The sequence below is a fragment of the Camelus bactrianus genome, chromosome 35, assembly GCF_048773025.1.
Source record: "Camelus bactrianus isolate YW-2024 breed Bactrian camel chromosome 35, ASM4877302v1, whole genome shotgun sequence".
NCBI lineage: Eukaryota > Metazoa > Chordata > Mammalia > Artiodactyla > Camelidae > Camelus > Camelus bactrianus.
In genome coordinates, this window is record NC_133573.1 from 22,008,460 (window position 1) to 22,034,875 (window position 26,416).

Consider the following 26,416-nt stretch of genomic DNA (forward strand, 5'->3'; position numbering starts at 1 on the left):
CACATGTTGAAGTAATAATATTTTGGATAAATTAGGTTAAATAAAATATATTACTAAAATATCTTCCACTTGTTCATAATTTATTACTTTTTAAAATGTAGGTACTAGGAAATTTGAAGTTGCACATGTGGCTCTCATTTGTGGCTCTGGCTCTGTTTCTCTTGGACAGCACATGGACAGGGCTTTGAATGGTTGCTCAGAACCAGCCATTTTCCAAATGCTAAAGGCTCAGAGCTTTCTTTTGAGGCCATTATGACTTCTTTGTTCTTATTCACATCTTGCTCCCTAGGAATGGGAGTAGTATGTCTTAAACACAAGAATGTATATATATATATACTTCTGCTCATTTGCTTTAAATTTAATTTTAAAGGGAAAAAAAAGTCCCTATAGCCACATCTTATTCGTGGTTAGATTTTGGTCTATAATGATATCCAGATTTTGAAAACTGAACCGAGCTGTTCCCTCATTTTTGTTCTTCCCTTAGTACTCTGCTGGGTCAGGTCATCGGATGCCTACCGGGTCTCTGTGTCGACGACATTACCTTGTCAACATTCCCCTCCCCACTTCCTCCAGAACTGCTTAGACCTGACTGGGTAAACCAAGAGGTGGACCAAAGATGTGAAGACATGAGCTGAGTCCATCAGCATGGCTTCCTGATCTGGAAATAGGGAAGGAATAAGGCTGTTATTTGTAGGAGATACAGAGGAAAATATGCTAAGAGAAGCAGTCAGAGCCACGGGTGGCCATGGGCAACCAAACTGATCAGGAAGAGAGTATGAGTAAGTGGGATCTGTGAGCAGGAAAACCTATCTGTGGAGAAGCATGTGAGATAGACAGACGAGGGTGAGGACAAGCAAGTTGGTGGTGATGGAGAGAAGCAGACATGTGGAGATCAGCTGAATTATCCTAATAACAGGTGTCTTAGTTCGATTAAGCTGCTGTAAGAAATACCACAGACAGGATAGCTTATAAATGAAAGAAATTTATTTCACACATATTCTGGAGGATGGGAAGTCCACAATCAAGGTACTGGCAGATTTGGTGTCTGGTAAAGGCCCTCTTTATAGTTCAATATAGCACCATCTTGCTGTGTCCTTATGTGGTAAGAGGAGTGAGGGAGCTCTCTGGGGTCTCTTACAAGGGCACTAACCCCATTCATTAAGGCCTCACATCATGATCTAATCATGGACTAAAACCTACCTCCTAATATCATCTCATTGGGGGTTAGGATTTCAACATATGAATTTTGGGAGGACAAAAATATTCAGACCATAGCAACAGATCACTAAAGTGAAGCTCATTGAATCAATTCTATTATAGATCTGACTTTTTTTTTTCCTGGTGGCTTTACAAAGATTCCTTCATTTAGAAGCTGGGTTGTTTAACTTTTCCTGGGTTTCTGCATATGTCAATGTCACTATGAGTTTCCTCTCATCGAGAATATTTAAGTGGCTCTCTTTTTCATGTAACCAGAGTCTAAAGGAAACACCACCTTTATTTTGAAGTTGTAGAGTTAGGGTCTCCTGTCTCCCCTAAAATAGCTTTGAGTTTTAGATACTTTCCAGCCCCTTTCTGCTCCCACTTTCTGTTAGGTCCACACAGAATTGTAACCAAGCTACTCTAACCCTAGTCTTTTTAAATTCTTAAAACAATCCTTCATCAACTGCTCCTAAACCGTATAATTTGATATTACTCCTTAAACTTAATTAAATTTTATTTGCTTATGTGTTAAGAGGGGGATGATCCCTTAATTTGTCACTGAACATAATTGCAATTCTTGCCAAGCAGGTTAGAAATCTACTTTCCTATGAAGTTCAAAATTGGTGCTAATTAGTGAGTCAAGGCTTTGGTGTAAAAAGTATAAGAACTTACTAGAAGGTGTCAAATAAAAATTGTCACTTGCCAGCTGCCTCTACAAGGATGTGGTCACTAGCCTCTGCAGTCGCTGACCTTCAACACACCCTGAAAGGAGCTCAGGGTGGAGGTCAGGAACAAGGCTCTCTGTGCTCTGGGAAAAACTGGCAGAACAGGCCTTTGGATAGTTGGATATTTTCAGGGGAAGATTGTTTTGAGTCCAGATCCTGGCATCTTCTCAGATCTAGAAAAGCACTAAAATTATTCAGGATGACACCTGCTCTTCATGACTAGCAGCAAGCCTCTGCCAAAATATGTGCTTGACGGCACGTACCACCTTCACTAAGACCATGATTAGTGCTGAACTTCCTGACCTCTTGGAGCAGTTCCTCGGAGCTTTCTGATAGGCTGTTTCCCAGACTTTAGTCCTCATTTTGCCCCAAATAAAACATAACTCACAACTCTCTCATTGTACATTTTTTTCTTCAGTTGACAAAGGAATTTTTAAAAAAATCTTTTTTCTAGCACTATTTTTTTAACTGAGCAAGAAGAACATTTGCCTTGATCTAATTCATAATTAATTTATTTAGTACTTTAATTTTTTAGTGGCAGACAGCAACCTTTTTATTTTTTATTGAATTATAATTGATATGTAATATTATATGCACTTCAGGCATACAACATAATGATTTGACATTTGTATATCTTGTGAAATGATCATCACGATAAGACTAGTCAACGTCTGTCACCGTGCACAGTTATAAATTTTATTGTGATGAGCACTTTTAAGATCTACTCTCTCAGCAACTTTTAAATATGCAATACAGCATTATTAACTGCAGTCACCATGCTGTGCATTACACCATCAGGCCTTATTTGTTTTATAACTGGAAGTTTATACCTTTTGACCGCCATCCCCCATTTGGCCCTCTCCCCACCCTGAGAACTTGGGCTAGTTCTTAATTGACCATAAGATGTGTTGAGGTAATTATTAGTTATGTCAGACTGCTGTAACAAAATACCATACAGCGGGTGGCTTAAACAATAGAAATTTACTTTCCCACAATTCTGGAGTCCTTCTTCATCTTTTATGATAATAAGACTTCTTAGAGGGCTGTTATGGAACAATTCAAGGTGGACATGATAAATTGTTAAGCTCAGGCAGTGGCAACGGTTATGGAGACAGGTCCATAAACTCTTCTGGAGATAAAGTTGACAGGATTGGGTAACTGGACAGAGTTGGTTAGGAAGAGAGGGAGGAGTCTGGGTTGATTTTTAGGGTTCTGGTTGGGAAGATACAGATATTACTCACTGAGTTACTCTAAAGAGGAAGAGAGGGGGATGGAGAGAAGTATGTTGACTTTTTGAGCCACCCAGAATATTTGTATCTACATGGAAAGAATTAAATGGAGAAGTGAGGCAATTATCTGAAGACTGCCAGTGAAATAAGTCCTTTAGGATGGAGGGGAGAGAATGAATGTGTGCTGTGTTTTAACCACTTTGCTTTAGGATCTGTCTGTTGGAGGCAACAGTGATGAAGAACTTTAGCCAACTTGACTTCCAGCTGCTTCTTTTAGCAGTCCTGGCACTCACTGTGCTCCTAGAGACAGAAAAGAATTCACACATAGAGGGTGTATTAGTTTCTTACTGCTGCTGTAACAACATAAACTTATTGGCTAAACATAACACAAGTTTATTATCTTACAGTTCTGAAAGTCAGAAGTCCTAAAATCAAGATGTTGACAGGGCTGTGTCCCTTCTGGGCTGTGTTCCAGGGAGAAGAATCTGCTTCCTTGCCTTTTCCAGCTTCCAGAGGCTGCCTACATTCTTTGCCTTGTGGCCTCTTCCCCCATCTTCAAATCTCTCTCTGACCTCTGCTTCCTTTGTCACATCTTCTTTTCTGACTCTGATCCTCCTGCCTCCCTCTTATTAAGATGCTTGTAATCACATTGGTCCACTGGCATAATCTAGGATTATCTCTCCATCTTAAAATCCTTAACTCAATCACATCTGCAAAATCCCTTTTGCCATGGAAGGTGACATGTTCACAGATTCTGGGTATTAGGATGTGGACATCATCTTTGAGGGGCCGTTGCCTTGCCTACCACAGAAGGTCTGTCTTGTCCTTCATTGAGGGGCTCAGTTTTGTGAGGACCTGAACAAGGTGTTGCTGCTCCTCCTGCCTTTCTTTTCCCTCTTTCCAAATCCTAAAATATTTGAGTCAAACTTACAATGACTTGATATCTACAAATGTTTTTGGTAAATTAGAGACGTGGTGGATCTTATTTTGATGAGATGTGTATCTGTCAAGAAGTATTTCTATGGAGAAATCATTTCACAATATATGTAAGTCAGGTCATTATGTGGTGTATGTGTATGTCAGTTATATCTCAATAATACTGGAAAAAAGAGAAATTATTATTTGAAGTTTGTTGCTATGCTATGTTGGGAGGGGATGTGAAAGTCATGTAAGTAAAATTTCAGCATGTGTGTAAAAGCATAATAATTCCATCCCTAAAACAGGAACAAATGGGCTAACTTCCCTAGCCCCCTCACTTTAGGGGTGCTATTCTTGGGCAAATAGCACCAGCTCATTCCTGGTAGGAAGTGTAGTGACCACTGCCTCTAGGTAGCATTTTTCTGACTTCCCAGCTGAATTAGAAGTTCCTCCTCTTTCTTCCACGGTGTCTGAGGCAGAGTTTCAGTTTAGAGCATTTATCACACTGTATTGTAATTCATTGCTTGCTTATCTGTCTTGCTAGATTTTATTATAAGTGCCTTATTCTCCATTGTCTCTTCTTGTACCTAACGTTTTGCCTACCAATAATTACATTTTGAATGGACGAATGAAAGTAATTGTTTCTATAACAGCTTCTGAATCTTGAATTTCCCCGAATGTCTTTATTTTACATGTCCTCATTGACTGGCAGTGGTACTATAACAGTAAATGAGATAATTTCTCTGAAGTGCTTACAATCTTCAGAGAAATACTTCATGAGGCTAAGGCTTCTACATAGCTGGCAAATGAAATTGTGAGCTCAAATTTACCATTTTCTTTTAGTTTCACCTACCAAAGTTGTTGGCTGGGAAAACTTGCCTCAGTGGTGAATTTGAGCCAACTGGAAAAATGTACACAACTTTACACAATGTCTGACAAATACAAGGCACAGAATAAACTTTGTGTAATGAGACAATGAATCATTTATTAATTAGTAACAAGAATGATGCCTTATTGGCTGCTATACTTCTAACATGACTTTTAGAAAAAAAAAAAACCATACTGAAACTTGTATGTAAATAAATCCATTAGTTGGTAATGAAGTAGAAAGAATTTCTCTTTATTCTCATCATTGGTGTATCAGTCAGCTTTTGCTGCAGTAAAAACAACCCCCTAAGTTTCAATGGCTCACAGAAAGAATTATTTCTCACTCCCATTACGTGAGTGTTGTGGGCTTGCTGTGGCTCTGCTGGGCATAGGTAAGCTTACTGAATTTGCTGGCTAGACAGGTCTTCAAATTCCTGGACAAAAGTCAAAGAAGCAGCCAGCCCCCTGGAATATGCTCTTCTTACAGCCAGGTGCCAAAGCTCAAGGAGGGGGTAGAACAGAGGCAAACCACGCAAAGCTTCTGCTCTGCTATGACCTATGTCATGCCTACTGGAATTCCACTGGCCAGAGGAAGTCACATGATCTAGCTCAGTGTCACTGCAGTGGGGAAATTACACTCTGCCTACAGAAAGTGCTCCCAGGCTGGAAGGGAACACAAAATTGTGAACCAATGATACAATCCACTACACTCTGCATCCACTGTTTGCCAAAACCACTATTTGGCCTTTTGTAATATTAATTACTCTTTAAGGATTTTAATTTGGAGTTCAATTTATGTAGCTTAAACAATAAAGGTAATTACAGAGACTTCAATAGGTTCTATATAAATAGGTCCCAGAAGTAAAAGTAAACAGATCTGGGAATTTCAACTGAAGAAAAATTTAAACTTTTGAAGTATGTAAATGTTTTCCATAAGGTCATGATGGTTAAGTTTTTCTTTATATCTGCAGATTTCTAAGCCAGCAGAAAAGGCTTTAATTGAAATAGAGATATTGGGGTATAGTTACCATAAGGACTGATTTCTTGGCCAGTCAAGTGAAAAAGACACAAAAGGGGCAAAAGTTCTCCTTAGCGGATAATCAAATCATTCATCTGCTTGAAAGAGGAAGGCTGGACCAGATGACAGGTTTCTGCCAATTCTCTGTTTACAATACTTTGAATTTTGAAATAAAGAAGCTCTTTAAAGACAGATGGTATTAAAATTCTTCTTACATCAGTAAAATGGCACTAAGAAGTTTAGAAGCCAATTTCATGCAGAAAATGAAAATAGTAAGAAAAACATGTATGAGAGGAAAATATAACTTGAGTATTCACTGTTTACTTTTGAGAGAATAAAACATCATAGCTAATTCTAATCGTAATGTTCACTTGTCTTATTCATACTTCCAACAAACAAGTACCTACTATGTGTCAGGCATTGTGGTAGGTGCTGGTTGGCTAAGAAATTATATAATTCACAGTTAAAAGATCTGATAAATCAGCTATAAATGTCGCACATCATTGTCATGCTTCCTCAGAACTTTTTGCTTACCATTTAAAAAAGGCAAAAGGATATTTAAACTGTATTTTATGAACTACACATAGGAAAATCTAAATGCTAAAAATATTACTGTCTTTCAGATGATCGTATACTGTTTTCCTCAAGAATTTCTTTTCTTTTTTTTTTGAAAGAATAAATATTCAATGTAGGTCCTTCTCCTTCCCCAGTTTTACTGAGGTATAATTGACAAATACAATTGTAAGATATTTAAAGTTAAAACATGATGATTTGATGTATGTATACATTATGAAAGGAATTGCCCCATGGAGTTAACACATCCATCACCTCTCATGTTTTCCCTCCCTTTTTTTTTGATAGAACATTTAAGTTCTACTCTCTTAGCAAAGTTTAATTATACAATATTGTGTTAACCATAGTCAACACGTTATATGTTAGATCCTCAGAACTTATTCGTCTTGTAACTGAAGGTTGGTACCCATTTACCAACCTCTCCCTGTTTCACTGCCCAGCCTCAGGCAACCACTTTTTATTCTTTCTATGAGTTCCACTTTTTTTTCCCCTTTAAGATTCCACGTATAAGTGACACCATGCAGTATTTGCCTTCGGCTTATTCACTTAGCATAAAATCCTCCACTTTCACCCATGGTCTTAAGCATTTTTAATAGCTCTTAGGTGTTTTTAAATGACAACTGATCCTCTCTGACAGCAAATTACTGTTTTATTTGCTTTTGAGGCAGACTTGTGATCAGGGCAAAGACTGGTTCAAGAAATGATCTCTTTTAAAGAAATGATCTCTTTTGAAAAGTTAAGCAGCACAGCATCGCGGTGAATGATGTCATCAGTGCAGCCTGCCTGAGAAGCTCATAAATCAATAGCTTTCTTTCTTCATGAAAAGCTGCAGCTCTGATTAAAAAAAAAAAAAAGACAAATATTTGTCACCGTAGCTGCTATGTGGCATCACTGAGTCTTAATCTGTGTGCTAGCAAAGGAATGTGTTTGCTCACATGGTTATAACTATAACCATAGCCATTATAACTATGATAATCCCAGCTGACACTTAGGTAGTGCTTACCAAGAGCCAGGCAGGTTGAAACACTTCAGAACTGCTGACTCATAATCCTCACATGAGGAGGACAGGAGCTGTCTAGTAGCGCTATGTTACCCCCATTTTGCAGATTGGAAAATTGAGGCAAAGAGACGCTAAGTATTTGCATCAAGTCACATGACAGTAAATGTCAGGGTTGGGCTTTGAACTCAGGCTGTGTAGCTCCATTCTGCTGCCTTTTGTACAAAGCGAGTCCAATAACCTTATTAAAAATAAAACCCAATTCCTATTCCGTTTATTTGGTTCCATCCTACCCTCAGACTTCAGCTTGTTTTTTTTGGCCCCTTTGGTTAGGAGTTAGTAATCGCTTCCCTTAATGTAGGCAAAGAACTTTTCATAGACCCTATGGTGTTTAATTAAAAAAAATATACAGTGTATACACACAAACACACACACACACACCAAAATGAACGATGACCATTTATTAATCAAGAAAGGCTGATTTGGGCCTAAAGTAACCAATCGTTCTCCAAGAATGGATATAAAAAGTGCAGGGGTGAGGGGTGGGGGGGGGCAGTGAGAGAAGTCTCTTCCCATCCAGGGTCCGAGGACCTCGCTCAGGCACACGGGGGAAGCTTTCGCTCCGAGGAGGCGGGTGGGAGGGGGCGCCGCACGGCCCCGGGCGCCGCAGGCACTTGAGTCTCCGGGTTTCCCGCGAGTCCTCCGACTCCCGGGCACGAACGCGTCGCTGCGCGCGCCCGGACCAGCCTCCACCCGGGAACTGGGCGCTGCGTGGGGCTTGGGCCCGCCGCTCCCCGCGCCACGCTCCCCATGACCTTTGGGTACCAGGTGCCATCAGTCAGCCTGGGAGCGGGGGTGCAGTCGGCGGGGGCAGGAGAGAGGGGAGGAGGGAGACGGGACTGCGCAGGTTTGAGTCTTCCGCCCACAGCGCTCCCCGTCCCCGCCGCCGCCCCCGTGGTCGCCACCGCTGCGGCAGCGGCCGAGGCTCGCTCCAGGCCTCCCGGTCGCAGCCCGCGCTGTCTGAGGAGCTTTCCGGGTCTCTGCCCTCCCCCTTCCCCCGCCTCGCCCGCCCTCCCCGGGGGCCCGACGTGCTCGTTCCCTGCCACTCCGGTCCGGGCGCGCCGGTGGGTTTGGCCTGCGCGGCGGCGGCGAGGCGGGGAAGCGAGTGAGCGCGAGGGGCGGGAGCGAGTGTCTGTGTGAGTCACCGGTACCTGGAGTGCGAGCGACGCAGAGCGAGCGGCGCGGAGCCCGAGCCGGAGCCCGAGAGCGCGTCCGCCCCCCGGCGCCAGGCCCCGCTGCGCACCCACCCGCGCCTCTGCCGCCTCCCAACGCGCCCCGCCATCCGCTCGCCCCGGGCCCCGCGCCGACTCCAGACCCCGGCGCCCGGCCGCCTGCCGCCCTCCAGCCTGCCCGGAGGCGGTGCGGGGCTCGCCGGGGGATGTCACAGAGGCTCCTCGGAGCCCCCAGCCGCCGCCGCCCAGCCGCCGCCCCCAGAAACCGCGACAATGAACCCTCAGTGCGCCCGCTGCGGAAAAGTCGTGTATCCCACGGAGAAAGTCAACTGTCTGGATAAGGTGAGCGAGGGGGCGCCGGGCCAGCCCGGACCTGCGGGCGCTGGGCTGCACCTGCTCAGAGAAGTTTTGGCGTCTGGGGTGGAAGAAGAGTGGGTCTGTGCGCCCGCGTGTGTGTGTGTATTGGCACCGGGTGAGGGCAGGAGAAGGAAGACGCCCGTAGGAGTGTCAGCACGCTTGGCGACCGTGTTGTTGGAACCGGGAAGCGCTTTTGTCGGGGTGCGGGCGGCGGGGGTGCGGGGCTGCGCCGCCAGCGTCAGAACGGCTGCGGAGGGCGCCAGGCTGAGCGCGGCGCGCGGCCCGGAGAGCCGGGGCTGGGCCCCCAGGGGCGGTTCTGTCAGCCGTGCCCCCTCCTGCCCCTCACTGTCCCGCACCCCCTCTCCAAGGTTCCGCCTGCGTCCCCACCTCACCCCCGCCCCAGCACCTCCCATGACGGCGGCGAGGTGGAGAGGCAAATAGTAATTAATATGTCATGGGGCGGCCGCTGCCGCATTGCTAAGAATAATCCCCGCCGGAGAGCCTGGGCTGAGCGCAGCGAGCCGGACCCACAGGGGGCTAATCCACCCGGCTGGGGAATTCCAGCGGAAGCGGCTTCAGCCCGGCCCCTGCGGCCCCGCTCGCCTGCCCTTCCCGGGCGTGGATGGAGTTGAACAGCCTGGGCGAGAGACCCTGGCGCTATCCTGAGCCGCTGAGAGCTGGAGCTCTGTCTGTGAAATCTGCATGCGGTTATACAAATGGCCCTTAGGAGCACCTCGTCATCCCTACAGTCATCCCGGACAGAGTCCACCTTTCCCGCAATATAGTGGAAGCTGTACGGGAACAGGGGGCCCGGGGTACTTAATCGTGCGCCTCTTGCCACCTCGAGTTGCCTGACTTCCGGCGGACATATGTTTATCCAGATCCTAAAAACAGTGTTGGCACTCGGAACTGGATTCGTTTTCCTTTTGAAGCCACTTCACAGGCTCCCTTTCTCCATTAACCAAGAGCAGAATTCCTTTTTTGGCTGCTCCTGGGAGTGTAGTGTGGGTACAGCTCTTGGCATTTCTTCCATCCAAGTCTGCATATTGTGATGAGGATTCACTTAAAACTCAATTTTATTGACTACCTGCTTTACCTTTACTGACAAACGTCCACTGATACCTACAATCATTTTGTTGTAGTATTTTCAGAAATGGGAACTTGTGATGCACTAAAAATGTCTCCTTTCTTTACCCATCCTGAAAAGAACCGGCTTTGTACTAAAATTTTAAACATTAATTTTTTTCAGTATTGGCATAAAGGATGTTTCCATTGTGAAGTCTGCAAGATGGCTCTCAATATGAACAACTACAAAGGCTATGAAAAGAAGCCCTATTGTAATGCGTAAGTATTGTCAACATCATGTGCCAGGTGTGGCACAGCCTCAGAGCGTGACAGTGAGTGGATCTGCCTGTTCTGAAGACTCGGCTTACTGTGTCGCCCAGGTGTGGCAGCGCCCAGTTACCTGTTTATGCCTCATACTCTGGGCCATGTACTTTGTTGAAGGTCATTGCATTTATGTCTTTCTAATGTGTAGGGTAATTTGTGTGTTTTCAACCAGAAGGTTAGTTCTTGAGTTTCACAGTGTTGCAGTTAGGGACATTTGTTAGAAGCTGCAGAACTTCCACACTGAGAACATGTGGGTTCTGAAATGCGTATCAGATAGATTTGCATTTTTTCACGTGTCAGTTTCCATTTTAATCATAATGATGTGGCCATTTTGCAATTTTCTGTCTGAACCTACTTAGAGAAAGGAGTCTTGCTCCCTTGGTCTTTGCTGAGACCACTCTGGATGCTGGAGCTTAAATAGGGAACCAGAGAATTATAAGGAATGATATTAAGGCAAGAACTAAAGTAGTTGTTTTGAAGGTAAGGCAAACATGCGTGCACTGCCTCGGTGACCAGGGAAGTCACCCTGGGGCTACGGGAAGCCAGCCTAAGGCTAAAGTTTCCCGGGGTGTGCTTGTCAGAGGGATGCTCTGCCAGGCCAGATTTGGGGGGCCCCTGTTTTGCACAGGTTGGTTACGTGGTGCTTCTCCACTTTTTGAGCCTCCTCCCACCCAGACTATTTTCAGCTGTGGGCTCTTGGCCCTGATTGTAAAGCCTTCTTCTTCCCAGTTTCCCTGTGGGGGCTTATCTTGCCTGGAGGTGGCAGAGGCTCCCCAGCCTTCCGGCTGGAACGTTGCCACAGGTTCATTCTCCCTGGAGTTTTTGAAGGAGGTTAATTCGGGTCTCCTGGAGATGGAGACCTGTGGTTAATGCACGCTTTGCTCATGGGAGTGAGTTTTCATAGACAGTACATTTTTGGTAAACAAATGTAATGTGCTCGTACCTCTCTAGCAAATAACTTAAAAAAAAAAAAAACTCTTTGTATTTCCTTCAGTCCTAGCTTAGTGTTTACAAATAGACCAGAATCTTTTCAAGAAATCAGAAAACAGTGTCACTGGACAGAATTCTGGACTTGGAAAAGTGAAGTCCACAGATAGTCCCAAACCATTGATGTTTTCAGCCTTCCTATACTGTGCTTCTTACTAGGAAAACATGAGGCAATAAATGAGATTCCGAGTGTCAAGGTCTCCTGCTTGTCTTAAAGAGATGTATAGATGGCTGGTTAAAGATCAAAGGCAGGTGGCTGCAACTAGAAGCGAGAGACCTCCCCATCCCAATACCCCATAAACAGGATAATTGTTCTTTGGTTGAAGGAAAGTGAACCATTCTTCCAACCTATGGCCTAATTCCATCAAGTTTCATGGGCCGCATCAGGATTCTTTATAGCTTCATAGCCTGAAGTTTAACCAGGTGATAACAGTGCCTTTGGATTGCTCTGATAGGCTTGGCAGAGTTGGGAGAATGAGGAAAGACAGGAGAAAAAGAAAAAGTGAAGACAGCAACAAATATATATGTATGTGCGTGTGTATATATGTATGATGCATGTATATGTGTACGTATATATACACACGTACACAAACATATACACACATATAGATAACGAATTGAATGAGGGAGAAAAAGATGATAAAAATAAAAGGACAGAAAAAAGGAGTGTAATTGGAGTCTTTGATTGCATCGGGCCACTTGAAAATTCAATGCTTACTGCTGAGTTTCAGTTCACTCCAGTTAAAGTATCAGATTCTGCAGCAAGTCATGGATGGCTGGTTTGCCTTCTGACTTCAGAGTGAACTGGTGCCCAGAACTATAAAGATTTAGATCCCAAAACAAAACAAAAAAACCCTCTATATGTAGATTGGAAACATTCTGCTATGTTGTTTCTAGGTCTGAGTCTTATTTTTAACACTTTAGTATGTCTAAATGGAATGCTTACAGATTTTCTCTCTAAAATTTCTTACATAATTTTAGTGCTTTGTTACTAGGTTTAAGTCGAGTTTTTAGGATAGCATCTTAGATTTTTTGCTTACTGTTGAACCTGGTAGTCCAATTTATTGAGCAGGGAGACAGAGGAAGACAGGAATCCATCTTGAGTGGGTGAATGAGTAGAGCTGATGGTTTAAATTTGTTTAATTTAGCTTTACGTTCATGTCATAGCTTGATATATGCTGTCTCCCAGAAAACTATCCTGGCAAAGTTGCAAGTTCTGGCTGCTGTGAAGGTTCCAGTCTGGAAGGCCCCTATTCCCGACCCTTATTTTTCCAAGGGCACAGGCTGCCATGTAAATTTGCTGGTCAGCGTGGATTACTCTCTGGGGATCCTGACGCCTCTGCCCTAAATCGAGTGGTGTGTGTCAGTCAGCTGTTCCCCTTGGTCTTGGCCAGAAGGGTTGCCATAATTTCTCTGGGTCAGTGGTGGAAAATTGATTCTCTGAAGCATACTGCTACTGGAAAATGAAACATTCTATGTCCATGTGAAGCAATAGTTTATCTGCATCCAGTTTGGCTCGGGAGTCAATATACATACGTACTTAAATGAAAATGACAGTTCTTCCCCCCCTGCAACTTTTTATTGTGAAAATTTTCATATATACAAACGTGTATCACACATACAAAATTAATATCACACAAGAAAATAAACAAAATTTTCATAATGTTTAAAAATCTTATCTATATTCACATTTCCCTCATTGTCCTAAGAATGTCTTTTATAGCTGTTTTTTTAAAAAAACAGGATCCAATTAAGATTCATAGTTTACATTTAGTTGTTATGAAAATGACAGCTTCTCATGATTATTGGAGATTCAATATCAGTTCTTTAACTTCTGTTGTCATTCCTACTGTGTTACATAACCTGAGTTTTCAGGAAGAGGACTTAAGTCCTCAAGCATTTCTTGTGAAAATAACACACATCATTAACTTAAGAACCTTTAAAATAAATATTAAAATATGCGTAAAAATTTGAAATCATAGACATTTAGCATTATTTTAAGAAAACATAAAGGTTTTTTACTTTAGTCAATACCCAGGGGCATTTTTTTTTTAATGGAATGAAGTAGTGCGTATTATCTTCTGTTTAAATATGTTGGTTGTTTATATTCTCATGTGTTTAGAGAAGAAACAAGTTTTCTGTTTGATTTCATGCAAAGGAGAACATGTATAAAATATAATTTACATAATATTTAAATTTTGATCTTTTGATAGAATGATCAAAGTATAGTACATACTAGATGTAAGATTAGACATAATACACATTTAGTTCCTAATGCAGCAGTGTGCCCTATTAAAATATTTAAAAACAGACTGATCTACTTGAGGACATGCCATGTTTTCACAAGCTTGTACGTTTCATCAGCAGGCAGTGGATTCTTTTGCACATTCAGAATTTTTTTTTCCATCATGGGACTTGCAGAGAAAAGAGAACTTGGCAATATTTTTATTACTAAGAGGTGCTGGGAAAATAACACTAGCTGATTAGACAAAAAACATAGCTCATCTTCGTATGGGAATTGGTATGCCAAGTTAAACCATAAATGCATTGCTACCCAACAAGGCCCACAAAGAATATAACCCCTAAGGTCATTTGTCAAATAAATAATTTAATTTATTGTGTGTAAGTGTCAGAATTGCATTTATTATGTGTGTGTAAAAAAAATACATCAGTTCTTAAAATATTCTGAGACATGTCATCACTTAGAAATAGCAATGTCAATGACTGGCCAGTTAATGTGCTGTCACCAAACATCAAGTTATTTTAGGTCAGAGAGGGACCAGTTTACGGTGCAATCGCTTAGTGGAACATTGCCAGTCATTTCCCCAAATCATCACTTTTGCAGAAATTGTTTTTGGGGGGCTCAACATTTGTCCTGGCTTGCCCATGTTTAATATCCCTTGTATCTGAGTCAAATGTATCTTCAATTAGGGGGTCAGTGCTAAATGTGTTTAAGTATCCTTCCAAAGAAGATTCCATCTCACTAAACAGTTTCACTTAACATAATTTTGGAACAATTTAAAAATAAACCACGGGGAGCTGTGCCCCATGTTGACTTTCGCTCTGCCCGTGTTAGCCTCCTGTCTTGTGAATATTTACTGACTATCTGCAGCCTGGCAGATGCTGTGCAAGGTGCGCCTGATCATGGGCCATTCAGAACGGTCAGCTCCGTCAGCCAGCCTGCCTGGGGGTGGTTATCTAGGCCAGTGCCCCAGTAGCTCTCACTTAGCGTTTCTCTGTTGGTCCCTCCCCATCAGTGCCTTTACCAAGGGGTCCTCAGAGGACATGGAAAGAAATGAAATTTAAACCTGAGAGGTTTTCCACCATGTAGTTCCCTTATCTCCGCTTAGGCCTCCCAAACCTAGTTCGATAACACTCCAAGGGCTTGAGTTATCTCAAGGGGACTTAGGAAATTCTTGCTATTAAGTTAGCCTTAATTAACCTAAGAGTTTTTCATGAAAGGCCCAAGGGGCTGATTGGAGTTTTGAAGTAAGACAGAACTGGATTTGAGGCCTGGTTCCATCACGGTCTACCGAGTGAGCCTCTTGATCACTGAGCTTCAGTTTCTTCATCTGTAAAATGGGAGCAGTAATGCTTAGCCCACGGGGCCATGGGAGGGTTACTGAGACAGTGCATGCCAGGGTTCCAGCCCAGTTTCTGGCACGTAGTGGGCGTTCAGGAAACCATCATGCTTGTATTTCTTCGGCAGTACTTTTTCAAGGGGTGATGGGGAGGGGAAACAGAATAGAAGGCATAAGAGGAAATTCCTCGGTATCCTCAAGGGACTGGTTCCAGGACCCCGCCTCGGATACCAAAATCTAAGGCTTCTCGATCCCACGGCCCACCCTCTCCATATCCGAGGTTTCAAACAACCTCAGATAGGATTATGACCACAGTATTTATCGAAAAAAAAATCTGTGTATGAGTGGGCCCACACAGTTCAAGCACATCTTGTTCAAGGGTCAGCTGTATATCAAAGACATGATAGTCATGCTTATTAAAAGGTTTATAACAATGTTTTTCCCACTGTAGGTTGTCACCCACTAGAGGGTTGTATCCAGAACTAAAGGAAAAAGAGAGAGGGAGAGAAGAGAGAAAGTATGAGTGTGCATTCGATGAGCAGTTAGAGTATTGTTCTGGCAGATGCTTTTTTTCCAGTCATGTGTGGAGAGTGTGTACCACGTCATGATGTGAAAAATGCTTTTACTGGAATTGGTGGTCCAAAAAAGTTTGAGAAGCACTAGCTTCATTCTGTGTTCTTAACGCCCCGCATCTCAGAGAGCATTGAAAGTTGCTGGGAAGTGCACCATGGTGCGGTGAGTTCATGGATTCAGATGGCCACCGCTTTCCCTGTCTCTGCCCATGCCAAGCACACCCTACCCCATACCCAGTCATCCTTCAGGACTCAGCTCAGCCATCAGAGCTTTCCCCATCCCTCGAAGGAACCACGCACCCACCTGTCTATGCCCTCTTCCAGCAGGGCTGGCTCTGAGGACACCTGTCTTGCTCGCCCTGTATCCATAGAGCAGGGCCCTTTGTGCTCCATAGAGATTGGCGGCATCCGTGAGAGTGATGGTTATGCTGCAGCCCAGAATGTGGTCCCTGCCTCATCCCCCAGCTCAGGATGCCGCCCGGCACAGCTCCTTCTGGGGAGGCAGACAGAGGTTGGGCCACCTGGAAGTGGTGGCTTGAGAGCAGGCCCTGTGGAGACTGAATGGTGGTCTGGTGGCAGGTTTCACCAGGTCTGAACACCCAGGGATAAAGTGTCCATACAGAAGGAACAGGCTCGCTTTGCCAATCCAAAATGAACGTGGTGGCATTTCCTTTCACTGCGTACAGGCTTGGTTTCAAAATATGATACCTTTCTACAGGATTTCTTATGGATGCTTGTTTAGCTTCTTTTGGATTTAATTATAGTCTGTAAAATGGGATAATAATTTCTACCTAAGAGGAACTTTTTTAGAAGTGAAGTGGGGGAAATATTTGTAAGCCTTAGCACATCAGAGGACACCTATTAGTACCCAAATGTTAGTCCCAGCTCTTATAATAAATTGAAAATTTTGTTGTTTCCCATTTCCCCCTTAAGGAGAGGAGAAAAGTCACATTGTTAAAAGCACCCGTTTCTATGGAAGGATGCTGTGCTATGTAGGAGTTCTAGCTTGCATCAGGTATAATACGCCTTGTGTGACTTTTTAGTTACATACTATGCAGGAAAAAATGAGACCTTTTGCACATGGATCTGGTGTGGGAGGATGACAGTTGTTTTTTATTTTGGATGATTGAAAGTGAGGGAGGGAGACTATTTGAACCACATAAAAAGGTTCCAGTGTATGTGCAGAATGATCTGATTGTCAGCTACCTTATTGAACCATTGATGACACCTCATGAATTTTAGTATCCTTTGAAATCACTGTAGAAGACCACGTTTACAAATCACATGCTGGGTTCTGTCACGTTGGGAAGTGTTTCCGTCTCTCTATGATGATGTATCTGTTAGGGAGCCATGTCAGATTAGAAGAGATCTGCAGATGAAGCACAGCAAATATCTCCTAAATCACATCGAAATGCAAGGTTAATGCAAGATATAGACGTATGTGCTTAACGGGATATTGATTATGTGTCAAGGGCCTGGGGAGGGTGCATTTCTGCATGTCTTCTTTAAACGTTTTCAGATGAGTGCTTCAAAGGATGAGTGGTTCCTGGGAATGTCAAGGGTGAGAGAGAAGCAGACATAGCCACACGCTTCACCCTCATCCTCCGGAGCTTCGGGGTCCCCTCCAAGCTCCGTCTCCAGAGGAACGGGAAGTCGAATTTCTTTTCTTTTCCTTTCTGTTTCTGCTCTCCTGTCATCAGCAGGCTTGCTGCAGTGTGAGAAGTGGGATCCAGAGTAATATTTGTGAGCTGAGTGCCCAGAACAGTTCGAGGACTTGGTAAAAGGATGATTTTTGATTCTAAAGTTCTGCTGATGAATGTGACAGTTCTGCAGGCTTTCTCATGGAACCTCGTCAGGGGGCACAGACAGAACCAGGAAACAGGAAGTTGTGGGAGCGACCAGGTTTGAGTGGCAAGGACTGTTTATTCCAGCACTGGAAACCCAGCATTAATTTTATCTGTGCATTTTTCTTAGGGGGGAATCCTTGAGGGATTTGCGTCGACTTCAGCTTCTGTTTACTTTTCCACACTCTTTGTCCGCTCATTGCTGTTGAACCCTAAGAAGAGCTGAAAGAAAACTAATTCGACGTGTGTACTTTGTGATGGCCTCAGGGTGATCCCCAGACTGGTGGCCTGCTATACTTCTGCGTCAGCTCGGCAGTCTAAAAAGCCATCTAGACAAAAACCCCTGGTCAGCTCCCCTGATGCTCATTATCCCTTCAACGCAGGTGCGGGTCAACCACACAGAGAGGGTGGAGAAGTGGGATGGCCGTGCTCAGCCAGGGGCCAGAGAGCTGGGATGTGGAGTTAGATGGTCGCCTGCCAGTATTGAATTCCATCCTTAAATCTGCCTTCGTGATCTGTTATTGGATCAAGGGTGTGAACACCACCAAATTCAGGCACTGCACAGCAGCGCCAAGAGCAGTGTGGTTAAATGCACCATCGATACCGAGAGATGTATACGCAGACGTGTTTTTGATGGTCTGCATGGACGCCTGCGCCATCTTCTCCTGGCTGCTCTTCCCACCGTCCACCCAGGCTCCTGAGCCCCATGTATCTCTGTCATCTCCTCTACCTCCTTTTCTTATACCCCCATCCCACATTCATTCCCTCTGTCCTCACCCTGTTTCCGGTTCCCATCATATTTGGCTGGTGATCCAACTGCCGTCCTTTACCTGGTCTCTCTGTTTTGAATGCTTTTCCTGCTACCATGGTTTATCTTTTGAAACCACGGTTCTGGTCATATTATTCCCTCGTATGCACACCTCTGGTGGCTCCCCACTGCCTGCAGGAAAAAAAAATTGGGTTTCTGATACCCAGGGCTTTTCACACTTTATCCACATCCTTTCACCCTCCTCCTCTCCAGCTACACTGAAAAGCCAGCTCTGATGCCTTCATCCAGTTTCTTGGACGAAGTCTCAGTATCCGCACCTGTAAAATGGGTATGATAGTAGAAGCTCCCTCATAGGATTCAGGATTCATTGGGTTATCCAGATAATAAGTTTAGTCACAGTTTCAGGCACATAGGAAGGAGGTAATAAAAGTCAGGTAGGATTTTCATCGTTACAAAGCTTGACACAGTGATTTGACCCTTTTCTCATGCTGTTCTCATGCCCTCCTGCCCTCCCCTGTTTTAAAGTTGAAAGGCACACAGCTGTGGTAGCCTTTGTGAAGCCATTCTGAGTCTCTCAGTCAATTACTGGACTCCCTCTTTGTGTGACCATTGCAGTTTTTATACCTCAATTATATCACCGACCCGAAAGCCTGCCTTGTTCTGGAACTGCGTCTGCCTGCCCACTCAAGGTGGTTTCCTGCTGAGACTGGACCGTGGAAGTTCTCAGCCTGGGGTTGGAGCTGGGCTGGGGGTGGGGGAAGTCAAGTCAGCTGCAAGAGCTTTGCTTCTTAAAGGGATTATTTCTGGCCTGTGTTTCAGGAATTGAGAATGGGTGTTGCAATGCTGCAGTGCAATTCTGATGCTCACCACCCGGAATTAGCATCAGCTCCCTAAGTGAAGCTTGCAGTCCCCAACAAGGCAGCTGTTACTTCAGACGCCACTGCAGGTTCATGCAGCCCTAGGCTGACCACACTTCTGAGCAGCTAGCTACAAATTTGGGGGCGGTGGGGGGGTGTCCCACATCCCTTTCAGATTTGACAGTTTGCTAGAATGAATCACAGAACTCAGGAAAGTTCTATGTTTAAGATGATTGTTTTATCATACAGGATGAGAGGCAGGACCAGTCAAATAAGGAGACACGTAGGGCGAGGTCTGGGAGGGTCTTGGACATGGAGCTTTCCTGCCTTCACCCTGTGGAATCAGGATGTGTCTCTCTGGATGCATCCATGCATTGACAAACCAGAGATCTCCACCAAATCTGGAGCTTTGATGTCCAGAGTTTTCAGTGGGTTTCACTGTGCAGGCATGATGACTCTTTGGCTGTGTGGTTATTCGTCCTCCAGCTTTGCTCCCCTCCCTGGATGAGGTCCACTCATTTCACCCTGCTCAGACCCCCAAGCCTCTAATCACAGGATCTGTGGAGTGGCCAGCTCCAGCGCGAGCATCTCATTAGTATAACTCAGGTATGGACCCAGGGACTCATGAATATCAAAGATATTTCCAGTTGCTCAGGAAATTCCAACTATTTAGAGTATGTCCCAGGAACCAGGGACAAATGCTAGTCAGATTCTTTATTATACAACAGGCGTACTTCTCGGAGTCCTCATGGGATGTCCTGTTTGAACTTTCAGGACAGTTTTGCTCTTTCGTATCACGACCCTTTCTATCCAGTTATGACAAGAATGATGATCTAAAGCCCACCGTATCTACCTAGTTGATCGATAGAAGTTGGTTAAGGCATCAGGATGGTTCGCTGCCTGCACACACAGGAGGTGGTGGGAGGACCTGTTTGTGGACGGACCCTTGATAGAACTGTCTAGATTTGATTTTTTATAAATAAGCAAGTCTTTCCTATTGGCAAATTACATTCCTGAGGGTGGGCATGGTCCCAATCGCCTTTGTATACTTTAGCACCTACTGTGTGCTTGGGGAGTGTCCCTGCCGTGGAGCACATTGCCCTGCTGGCCTTGTTGGGGGTGCAGTGAGCCCCCTGGGGGGCCTGAGCGGGATAGCCGAGCCTCAGGCACTCCTCGCTGAGAGCAGACTCATCCGGAGCGAACAGGCTTTCCTTCCATGAGCATCCATGTGGTGACCCCTGTGGAGTTGGCCTTGCTCAGACGGATAAGACACATGAACAGTAGCTACCATTCCTCTGTTTCGGTGAAATATTGAAATTTATAGCTAGATTATTGGTCACTGACATGTAGCCAAACGAAAGATGACAAGAATGATGTCTGCAGAGGTAGTTGGTAAAATCTCTTTCCTGCGACTGTGTTTTCCCGAAGTCTTCGGAGTGGATCCTGTGTGTTAGACATCAGGCCGTGTAGACATTCGCTGGCATAGCTGTATATTTTTTTCCTGGAAATAAGCATGATTTATTTATCTCCTGAAACAAAATGTAATTGGAGATTAATGTATTAATCCCTGATAAAGGAAAAGTCTTTTGCATTCTCTTATGGAAGAATTTAACTTTTTTTTTTTTTTAAGTGTCTTTCTTCAGTGCTATCTTTTCTCCCAGATTTCCAGAACTTCACAAATGGCTCAGCGGAAACTGTGCTGTCCCCTCCCCCTCCCCAGTCCCCGTGCCAGGCGTGCCCTCTCCCTTTCTCTCTCTTTCTGTGTTTAAAATCTCTTTTGCCACTGACGTAGGTCTCCGATTTTCTTAACATTAACTGAAATTCTATTTTAACACATCTAGATGCTTAAGGCACATAATAATTAAGGGTTATTCCTGTCAGGAATAGAAACACCACATTGGAACAATTCTTCCTCAGAGGCTGCTAAAGAAGGAAAATCCTGTTTAGAGGGTTTGCCTCTGTGGTCTTTTTTTTTTTTTTTTTTTTTCCAATGGTAGTTACGTAACGTCAGGTTTGCTTGGCCAGGAGTCAAGAAGCTGGTTTATTTGTGTGTCTCCTGTGTCACATGGACCTGAGGGCTCAGTGAAAGCACCTGTCACTTGTACACAGGGGCTGCTACCCAGGAAGTGATGGCAGTTTGACAGATGTTGAAAGAAAAGCAGTTTGTGTCTTTTCTTTCTGCAGTGATGGGTACGTACGAGTCCTGAATAGACACGACTTTTAGACTGACTCTAAAAGCACATTTATGTGGCATGGGATGCGGCAGTCCCTCATTGGACAGTAAGCCTCCTCATGCTGGCATCTTTCTCTGGTGTAGGCTGGTGGGTCAGGAGAGATTGCTCCTCAGGATTTAAAGTTCAGTTCCCTGGTAGGAGAAAACAGGTGGTAACATAAAGGAAAGACCTGAGTATACAAACTACTGGGTGTGAGACAGGCCCAAGGATGTGTTGTACATTGTGGGGAATGTGCCCGACATTTTGTAATAGCTGTAAATGGAAAGTTGTATAAAAATTAAAAAAAGTTAAAAAATAAAGAAGAGGAAAGGTTAATGATGATTTTGAAGAGGCAGCGTAGCACAGACTGTAGCAATTGTGGAGCCCCGCAGCCTGAGTTCACACCCCAACCCTGGGGAGCATTACTCAGCAGTTCCTGGTCACATGTCCTCCTCTGTCCTCATCTGTAGGTGGGAGGCAGTGGTTGTCAAGCTTGATCTTTTTGAAGAATTCAGCACAGCACCTTATACCTATGAGTTCTCAGTGTGTAGAAACTGTCATTTTTTTCTCTCCAGGTCTCTTCGGGTAAATCTTTGCCTACATTTGCCACTTATTTCTAGAATCAAACACACCCAGCCCTGGGGTGCATCAGACACCCACTGTGTCCAAGTTTATGGTTTTTCTACTTCGACCCAGAGGGAGGGCTGGGGAGGTGGTGCTGGGACCCTGTGTGTCATGTTCACTCTAAGGGAGGGGTTTGTGGAAGTCTACAGTTTGGTGTCCCCTCCCCATTTTATTCTCTTTGAGGATAAAGAATCTATATTCAGTTTAGTGTTTATCATTATTGCTTTAGGTTTTCTGGCAGGGGATGTCTTCATTTAGAGGATATAAACATGGGACCTCACAATATGCTTGAGCAATTCAGTCAAACCAGGTTGTGAGGTTATTTTAAATTTGTTTTGCTTTTCTTTTTTGGGGGGGAGGGAGGAGGTAATTACGTTTATTTGTTTATTTTTAGAGGAGGTGCCAGGGATTGAACCCAGAACGCTGTGCATGCTGAGCATGCGCCCCACCCCTTGAGCTGTAGCCTCCCCTCCAAACCAGTATTTGCAGAACCCATATCAGATACAAGGCAATCGTGTACAAAATTCTGAGGGACACAAAGACAGTTATGAAACAATTCTCCCTCTTGGGTTTAAACAACAGTCTGTTGAACAAGAGAAAAGAAAAGTAGAAGAACCTGAATGGAGGATGGAGGAAGGATCCAGTCCTTCCCAGAGAGACCAGCAGGGGAATGTGGATGATCTTGCCCGTCTGCGCTGAAGGATGGACACTAATGATGGTTCGTAAGATCCAGAGATATGGCCAGTGTGTGGCTGGGACAGAGTGATAACTCAGTCGTGGAGGCGGCAGGGCTTGCTGTGCGAAAAGAGAAGCAGTTCTAATAGGTGAGTCCCTGTGTAGAAGGCAAGAAGCTGGGAGGTGAAGAAATGATGGAGAACACTTGGATGAGGATGAAATGAAGGAGAAACTGTGATGAGGTGGACTAGGGGGCCACCGGTCCAGATGGGAAGGTAACTGATGCTTTCTCAACAGACTTACACTTTGGCACAGAGGCAGGATGTAGTGTAAAGGGAGGCTTTACTGAGACAGATACTGGAAGTTGAAGAAAGAATATCAGTTCATTTTTTTGCTCTGCGTTTGTTTATAGTTTCACTGTTTTCAAGGTGCTTCAGACTTACCGTGGAAACTAAGGAAGTGCGGGTTGGAGATGTGGTGATTGTGAGGACTTTGGAGCCAGTGCTCTCTTATCTTGAAGTTCATTGGCGTGAAAGGAGGGATTGCTGGTCCCACCACATCCCAGGCTTCAGGAAGCCTGTTCACGGTGTGTGAGAAGCGAGAGGGGGCGTGTGTGTTCAGGGAACCCTAGGTTCTGAGACACTCTGTGAGGTGGGAGCCACATAGAGTTCCCTTCCCCCTGGGGACCTGGGGACTAGAATGGTCCTTGGCTCATAGTCAGCCTTTAATAAAGATTCACTGAATCAATGAAAGAAGAAAAAAAAAAAAAAAAAGAAAGAAAGGTGGGTCTGTGAGATCGAAGACTTTGAAACATGAAGACATGTTAATTACTCCAGTGAGGGAGAAAATGAGGAATGTGTCTTAAAACCCAAAAGACAAAAAAGACCAATATAGGGCACCACCCCCTGGAGCCTTCCCAGCTCCAGTTAGGATGACACACAGTTTAAAAGGTGGGAAACTGAGATTTCAGAAATGCACACACAAGAAGACTAGGATCACGAAAGCCTAGGGTCACCGTGAGCAATGGCTCATGAAAAATTCTAGAGACAGAAGAGCTTTAAAAGCACTTATGTTCTGAGAGAAAAAGCTGAACCGTGGCTTGGGGACGATGCTGGGGTAATAACAGATGACGAAGAAAAAAGTAGAGTTATTCAGCTCCTTGTCAGGGTTCATCCTTTCAGCCAAGAAGAAGATGTTTAAAACTGGAAAAGACCCACAAACATCATTAAGAAGTAGAGGCTAGGAGACCCGAGAGTAAGAAGATGTCAAGCCATTCTTCACGGTAATGGATGAAGTTCGGATCATCTCTGGATCCAGATGAATGTCATCTTAGGTCCAGAGAAGGCCCTGCAGATGTGGTCCTGGAGCTGAGGGCTCAGAGCCCTGGCCCTGAATGTGTGATGGTTAGGATGGTGGTGGAGAAATTTAAGAGAATGGACTCCAGGTTTGGGATTAACATCTGCACTACTATATATAAATTAGATAATCAACAGGGATTTACCATATAGCATGGGGAATAATAGTCAATATCTTGTAATAACCTGTAGTGGAGAATAATCTGAAGATATATAAATATATATAACTGGATCACTTTGCTGTACACCTGAAACTAACACAATATTCTAAATCAACTAGACTTCAATAAAAAAAGGAGTGGTTAAAAAAAAAGAGAGAGAGAACGGACTCTGGTCATCAGCTGGGTTACTTACTTTGCCTGGCTGTGCCTCCCTTTCCTCACCTGTAAAATGATGTTGTTGGCCTGTTGGCCACATGAGGCTGGTGACAGTAAGAACTTACTGCCTCTTCTGGGACTGGGAGGAAGAGAGATGAATGTTAACGGTTGACTCAGACCCAATACTGTCTAAGCGTTAGTTACACTCCTTACTGCCTCTTCGCGGTGAGAAAGTGTCTGCAGAAGAGAGCTTTGGGAGTTTTGGAGATGGGAAAATATTCCACGTTTTAGAAAGCGGAAGGAGAGACAGATTGTAGGAGTCACAGCCTAATAAATGTGACACTAATTCCTGGCAGAATTCTCCTGCGGATCAGTCCCGAGGCAGTGTGTGAGGCTCAGAAGAAAACATCCTCGTGGCTTCTGTGTCAGTTGCTAGGCCTGCCGGACAGAGAACCGCAAACTGGGGGCTTAAATAACAGAAATGCATTGTGTCGCAGTTGTGGGGACTACAAATCTGAAATCAGGGTGTCCACGGGGTTGGGTTTTTGGGGACTGGGGGTGTGTGTGAGGGCAGGATCTGTCCTGGACCACCCTCCTTGGCTTAGAGGCGGCTGTCTTCTCCGTGTGTTTCTTCATAGCACACTCCCCATGTGCTTCTGTGGCTGAGTTTCTCCTTTTTGTCAGGACCAGTCATGTTGGATCAGGGCTCGCCCCGATGGCCCTGCTTTCACTTGATTCCCTCTGTAAAGACCCTGTCTGTACATGAGGCCACATTCTGAGGTCCTGCGGGTTAGGACTTGAATTTATCTTTTTTAAGGGATTTGAATCTTAACAGATTCATTAATAAAAGTCAAGCAAAGCAAAATTAGCCTGATTTATTTTTATGGTATAGAAGAAGGGAAATACATAGTACACTTTGCATTTTTTGAAAAAGGTATTCAATGCTCTTAATTTTCATAAATGAAATTTATGGTGAGCGCATCTCCTGTCCTCCTACCATGGAGGCACTGGTTTAATCTGCATTTGAATTACTACATCTTGGCCACAGTATCTGTCTGATGCCATATTCTTCTTTTCTTTCTCTTTCTGTCTTTCTTTTTTTTTTTTTTTTTTTTGAGGGTAGGGAGGTACTTAGGTTTACTTATTTATTTTTAACAGAGGTACTGGGGATTGAACCCAGGATCTCGTGCATGCTAAGCACACACTCTACCACTGAGCTATACCCTCACCCTCAGTCTTATTTTAAAGGTATGATAACCACTTTCTAGTCCACTCAGGACCTTTACTCTGTGACATCGTGTGCATTGCAAGCCTATGAAACAATTATGAAATTGTTCTCTGATGGATGGTTCCTGCTCACAGGAGAATGGCATTAAAATATTTATAGGGAAATGAATTTCAGTTTCAAATGGAAAAGGCCAGAAGAAATACAGTTTAAAATTTCATAGGCAGTGACAGTATTCTTATCATTTTATTTTGAAAAGGAGGGAAAAAAAATCTCCTGACTGCAACTTAACGTTTTCATTCATTTGAAAGATTCGGGTGTGGAGATTTATCATTGCGATATTCCTGCATTTTAGGATTTATATTTCCACTTCAGAATTTAATGATTGACCGTGACACTTCCTGAGATGGCTTCACTCTAAAAACTTCTTTTATCATTTTGTTAAGTGGTGAAGACTTTTATCTGTGTGGCAAGAGGTGGTTGCGTAGACTGACTTTTGCAACATTGCCATTTGTGTAGAAGAGCTGGGCTCCTCACATACATGCCTGCAGCGCAGGGGGGCCCGTGAGGAACCTTGTGTGGGTCCTGCTTTGTTTTCATAGACGTGCGTCCTGGGTAACCTATTCTCCCAGGTGAACTTTATTACCAGATAGAAATCTTATCCACCACGGAGTTCATGTGTATTTTGAAAAACAGCATCACTCCTCCACCCTCACCCGCTGACTGTGAAAATAAATCCTAAACACCTCCTTTTCCCCCCTTGTAATCAGATCTTGACTCTCAGGGCCTCCCAAGTCCTGTTTATGTTTCTATCCTGAATTAATTTTTCGATAACTCTCCGTATATTTATACGTGCTGCTTTGTGCACGTGCTTACAACCCACTCCACCAGA

General features: G+C 44.1%; 1 protein-coding gene across 2 annotated transcripts in view; it reads left to right on the forward strand.

Annotated features, from left to right (window-relative positions):
• Nucleotides 1-8,720: 8,720 nt before the first annotated feature.
• NEBL (nebulette) overlaps nt 8,721-26,416 on the forward strand; it is a 310,491-nt gene continuing 292,795 nt past the window's right edge. The window contains exons 1-2 of one of the 2 annotated variants that reach the window (XM_045511120.2): nt 8,721-9,101; nt 10,366-10,460. In XM_045511120.2, the coding sequence (XP_045367076.1) occupies nt 9,033-9,101; nt 10,366-10,460 (164 nt within the window). In that variant the 5' untranslated portion in view covers nt 8,721-9,032. The remainder of the gene's footprint in view (nt 9,102-10,365; nt 10,461-26,416) is intronic. The other variant, XM_010947807.3, reaches the window with a different exon arrangement.